General features: G+C 46.8%; 1 protein-coding gene across 1 annotated transcript; it reads right to left on the reverse strand.

Annotated features, from left to right (window-relative positions):
• Nucleotides 1–305: 305 nt before the first annotated feature.
• fam131ab (family with sequence similarity 131 member Ab) lies at nt 306–5,555 on the reverse strand. Its single transcript, XM_030776809.1, has 4 exons — nt 5,468–5,555; nt 4,825–5,007; nt 2,436–2,567; nt 306–847 (listed from the first exon to the last, which is right to left on the reverse strand). The coding sequence occupies exons 1-4, from the start codon at nt 5,535–5,537 to the stop codon at nt 306–308; spliced, it is 927 nt and encodes a 308-aa protein (XP_030632669.1). The 5' UTR covers nt 5,538–5,555.
• Between the last annotated feature and the right edge of the window lie 618 nt (nt 5,556–6,173).

Raw genomic sequence — 6,173 nt, forward strand, 5'->3', positions numbered from 1 at the left:
GTTTTTTCACCTGGCGAGTGTTTTGGAGCCAGTTTTACTCTGTGCACTCCCAGTCTGTCCTCCTCAAACCACAATATAAAAGATTGTTGAAACGCTCGAGGAAAAAAAAAAAAAAAGGTAAACAATAAAGAGAACTGGAATACTTATTCAAATGAGCTGAAAGGAGAGTCGCAGGCAGGGGGAGGGGCCAATGCAAATCATCTAAAGGGGGAGGAGTCAAATGAACATGCTAAGGCGGACAAACAGTTTGAGGAGACGGAGAGAATGAAAAATATCGAAAGACAGCAAGGCAAAGGTTGGGAAAGTCAGTGCTCCCTCTCCTCCTCTCTGTCGTCTTCATCTTCCTCGTCCTCCTCGTCAAGCGACACGACCCCTGATGAGGCGACGTCTGAGACCTTTCTCCGAGTGGAATATTCTGGGGGGCAGCAGACTCCGCCCCTGCAGTCCTTATAAGGCGAGTCCTCATCCTCCTCCCCCGGCGACAGAAAGGTCTCTGAATACGTTGCCAAGCAACAAGGCGAGTGGCCAAGCCTATGCCCCGCCCTCTGGAGGCGGGCCAACAGCAGCTCCTCCCCACCTTGGAGAGCTCCCAGAATCTTGGCGGCGAGGTCAGCAGCGACGGGGCCGTCTCCGTGGCGTCCGAGGTCGCGTAGCAACGGGTGCCTGTCGTCGAGGCTGCACATGCTGGAGCAGAGGGTCTCGGAAGGTGACCCGGGCGACCCGACCGGGGGTGAGAGGTCGACTGCCACACCGCTCTCAGCCTCGCACACACCTCTCCCACGCAGGTGAGACTGACACACGTGTGTGTGCAAGAGATCCCGCAGGTAATGAGGATATGAGGACAGATCTGCAGGAGACGAGAGAGAAGAACACTGAGTGTGTGTGTGTGTGTGTGTGTGAGTAGTATACTGTAGAATAATGTGTGTGTGTGTGTGTGTGTGAGAGAGAGAGTAGTATACTGTAGAATAATGTGTGTTAGTGTGTGTGTGTGGGTGTGCGCACTGGACGTGCGTATGTACAGTATGCATACTGAATAGAGATGGTTTATAACCAAAATGAAACTCTAGAGAAGAACAGAGAGATTCACACGTGTTTAGCTGAGAAATGCATGTTCAGTAAACATTCTGTTAAAGGTCATCACAAGAAGCATGTGACTGCTCTCATGTTTCTCTCTCTCTCTCTCTCTCTCTTCATCTCTCTCTCTCTCTCTCTCTCTCTCTCTCTTTCTCCCTTCCCCTCTCTATCCATATCACAATCAGAAGACACACACACACACGCTCACACACACACACACACACACACACACATGTACAATGACACACACACACACACGTGTACAAAGATATACACATTCACACACACACACACACACACACACATACACACACACACACCATACACTAACAATACAGTGTGCTGCAGTAAAGCTGGAAACACATTAAATTTGCAGGAGAAATGAATGCTGGGATATCAAATTGCACCACAGAGCTGAAAGAAAAAAGAAAATGTTTTAACAGGGGAGGAAAGTAGGGCAGTGGGACAATAACGTCTGCAGAGCAGGGGGAGTGTGAAAAACAGAGAGAGAGAGAGATAAAAACAGATAGAGAAAAGTGAAAATAAGAGAATTAAAACAGACCTGCTACAGATATGTACAAGTACTACATGGAGAAAATGATTTTCTACTTTATCTGTGTGTGCGTGTGTATGTGCGTGCACGCGTGTGTTTGCATGTGTGTGTGTGTGTGTGTGTGTGTGTGTACACATATATGTGTGTGTATGGGTGTGTGTACATACATACGTGTGTGTGTGTGTGCGTGTGTGTGTGTGTGTGTTTGTGTGTGTGTGTGTGAGTTGGTGTGTGTGCTGTGGGAAATATTTCGACATGGATTTAGCTGCGTGTTCAGTGTATCCAAATGTTAGATGTTTAGAGGAAAGTGGAAAATTACTGAGCACTGTGAGAAAAGAACTTTCTGTTTAATGCTGGCAATTAGCATGACCTGTGTATGTGCCAGGAAGAGGAGAACCATGCTGTTCCAGGCCGTTGGACAGATACGGCAGGGCAACCCCCCCCTCGGGGATGCGACTGACTATCAAGAATTACTTTCTTAAGGTATATATACTTTCTCCTCTGCCTGCGTGACTCCACTTTGCTCTGTCAGCTGTATTCACCCATGCCCATGTGATAAAGACTGGACAGACTGATCACGCCTGAAGCCTGTATTTTTTTAAACTTAGCACGTTCTAAAGGAGATTTTAAATTTGTGTCTACGTGTGCGTGTGTGTGTGTGCGTGCGTGCGTGCGTCCCTGCGTGCATGCGTGTGCGTGTGCGTGTGTGTGTGTGCGTGTGTGTGTGTGCGCGTGCGTGCGTGCCTGCCTGCATGCGTGTGTGTGTGTGTGTGTGGGTGTGGGTGTGGGTGGGTTTGTGTGTGTTTACCTGTACTCTGCGTTGTAGGCTCATTAGCTGGAAGAAAATCTTCATCATAAGAATCGTCATTCGACTCCTCAGCATCGACCGAAGACCAGGCACGGAGTTTAGCCTCAGCGATCGCAAACTGCTCTGCCACACCTGCGACACACACACACACACACACACACACTATATTAATTATTCAAGATTAATACTGTGCTTTATTAGCTTTGACAGACATTGGTTCTGTCCTATTGTAATGTTGGGCGAGTCAGCTTGTGCTAGCATTTGACCGTGGTTGAAAGTTCATATGACTTTCAGCAGGCATCTGCTTCAGTCAACGATACAGCTCAGTTGTAAATCTCTGAGAAAGTTATGTTAAGCCAAGCAGTAAGACTAAAAACAGCTCTTCATGCATTAAAAATATATAAACACATAGAGAGGCACATTAAAGGTTCTTGACAGCCACAAGGGAATGAAGATCTGTAAAAACAAACAAACAAACCTTATCACTGAACAAGCTACATCATAAGCTGTGAGTGGCATGTGTTGAATTTGACTTTCACGAAGGTTTACAGACCCATGTATGTGTGTTCTATAGCACTGCAGTCAGCTACATTGAGTTAAATATTAAATATAATACTGAAAGACATGTTTTGACATAATATGTGTGGAAAAGCTGTGAAAAAAACCCTGTTCAATAAAGATAAATGTTTTCATAATGTTTCAAAAAGGTTTCATAGGGTCTTAAAGTTGTTTCTTGTTTTACTTCTCAGATTGTACTTAATACAAACATACAGGAGTGTTTCCTCTGACATTGACATTTTTCCGGGAGTATCCTGAATTAAACAAAGACACACGCACACACCCTTCCCTCAAAGGACGCTCGAACACGCACTCATCAATCATGAAATATTCAGTCTGTTTAAAACGCTCACACACGCACACAGGCACAGATACACAGACACACAGATGCACACAGAGAGACACTAGGACACACAGATACACACACCATAGACAGACACACACACACAGACACACACACACACTGTTGATTTGGGTTGTCATTGGGATGGTGTTCTTATTATGGGAGAGACCAAGCATTTGACTGACAGCTCATTCTCTCTGGAACACTGAGTTAGACGCTGATGACGCACTCTGATGACATCACATTACTGTCCTCCAGGTTCGAATGACCTCCATAATCAACATGCCTCCGGTCACGTCACTCACATACACACAGACACACACACACACTCACATACAGACACGCACGCGCGCACACACACACACACTCACACGAATACACACACATATACATACATACGTACATACACAAACACACATTTAGACACATTTACATGCAGACATAAAAACACAAACTTCATAGAGAAATGGATGACACATACAAATATGCACCAACACACAGAAACAAGATAGAAAGCAACCATCTCAAAGGAACACACACAAGGACACAGACACACACATACACACACATCTTAAGTCTGGATGACACAGCAGAAATGGATGTTCAGAAAAAAAAAATCCTCAAGTCACCCCCAGCCAACTGTTTAACCAATCAGAACATTCTCTCTCTCTCTCTCTATCTCTATCTATCTATCTCTCTCTCTCTCTCGCTCTCTCTCTCTCTCTCTCTCACTCTCTCTCTCTCTCTCTCTATCTCTATCTATCTATCTCTCTCTCTCTCTCTCGCTCTCTCTCTCTCTCTCTCACTCTCTCTCTCTTACTCTCTCTCTCTCTCTCTCTCTCTCTCTCTCTTACTCTCTCACTCTCTCTCTCTCTCTCTCTCTCTATCTGTCTCTCTTTCTCTCTTTATGCTGTTATCGCTGATGTGTTGATTCAGCGATCAATTCTTTCATTCATCTCTCATCCTTGCACTTACTCCACACACACACACACACGCGCGCGCGCACAGCAGGTCTTTTGGAGTTTGGCTATTTTCCCAGAGGTAAGAGGAGGTCTGATCCAGAGAGAATCTTTGTGTGGGTGTGTGGTAAGGACATCGCATGTTGGCTGTACCCCTGTAGGAGCCTGACAGTCTCTCTCAGAAACACAGCCACACACACACACACACACACACACACAGATTCTGTGTGACATGCAGTGCTGAGGATGCTGTAGGATAAGCTGATTGACATGTTGAAAGAGGGTGAGATTAAAGGAAAGGAGAATAGAAGAGCCTCCAATGAAAGGTAAACATTACAATCACCATGGCAACACAGACCAGAAAAAAAAAAAAACAGAGCAGAGCTTTTGTCCCACCGCAGAAAAAGCAAGAAATCAGAGGACGGCAAGAAAGAGAGCGTCGGTCTGCGTTCGTGTCTGTCTAGTGGCATCGAGCAGGACAGTGAGGTCGGCGTTCAGAAGTCAAAGGTCACAATGAGAGGTGGCTGACCTGCAGCGAATCGCGCCTCCTGTTCTCCCTCGCTGAGGTCGGAGTAAGAGTTGAAGTCGGATTCGAGGGCGTTGGGAGCGTCGGTGGGTTTGCACCATCCCTTCCACTCTATGAGGTGAGCGACACGCCCCTGAGCCATCGCCGTGGGCTTGGTCACATGGTCTTTCACGACCTGAGAGATGCCTGGGGACACACATACACATGCACCCACACACACACACACACACACACATTTGCATACACACACACACATTTACAGATACACACACACACACACACGATGATTCAAAACATGAACGCCAAATATGTAACAGAAAGTAGGCACATTTGTAATTAATGTTTGTGCAAGTGTGGGGGATCCGTGTGTGTGTGTGTGTGTGTATGTGAGCGCGCGTGCGTGTGTGTGTGTGTGTATGTGAGCGCGCGTGCGTGTGTGTATATGCGTGTATGCATGTACGTGTGTGTGTGTGTGTATGTGTGCGCGCGCGCGCGTGTGTGTGTGTGTGTGTATGTGAGCGCGCGTGCGTGTGTGTATGTGTATGTGTATGTGCGTGTATGCATGTACGTGTGAGTGTGTATGTACGTGTGTGTGTGCGTGTGTGTGTGCGTGTGTGTGTGAGTGTGTGTGTGTGTGAGTGTGTACCATGTAGAGAAGATCTAGCGAGTGCGGCGATCTCCTGGATGGTGAGAGCTCGTCTTGATTTGGGTAACATCTCGGCAGTGTCCTCAACATTTACCTGGAGAGGAATAAGCATTGAAACAATAAACACATCAACATTTAATCACTCACAGAGAACGACCTCAGGACACTCAGCACAGGACAAACAGTCACTGTCAGAGAGGTCACTTTTCATGACTTCATTCAAACTTGTTGCTAAAATCAATGACCTCACATGGAGCTTTGCTAAACATCAGGGAGGCCTGTAACCTGAAGCAAGGGAATCTTTCTGTTTCTGTCTCTGTCTCTCTCTCTCTTTCTCTCTCTCTCACACACACACACACACATGTTCTCTTGGTATGTTCAATCTTTCCCTGCCCTCCCGAGATGACACAGAAACGTTTATCCCCATCTGAGTGTCGCTGCACCCCCCCCCCCCCCCCCCAAAAGAAAAAAAAGAAGACGCCTCTGGCCTCATGAGACGCACAAAACGGGAGAGAGACCTTTGAATGTCGGCTTGCTCCAGTTGTCACACACACACACATACACACACACGCGCGCGCGCACGCACACACACACACACAAAAGGTGGGGACGGGCTAAAAGAAAACAGATAGTCACAGTGGCAGCACAAACGCTCTATACCTCCAACCCTCTCTCTCTCCGTACTGTAAACTCACACCACATCATC

Source organism: Chanos chanos, chromosome 6 (genome assembly GCF_902362185.1).
Source record: "Chanos chanos chromosome 6, fChaCha1.1, whole genome shotgun sequence".
NCBI lineage: Eukaryota > Metazoa > Chordata > Actinopteri > Gonorynchiformes > Chanidae > Chanos > Chanos chanos.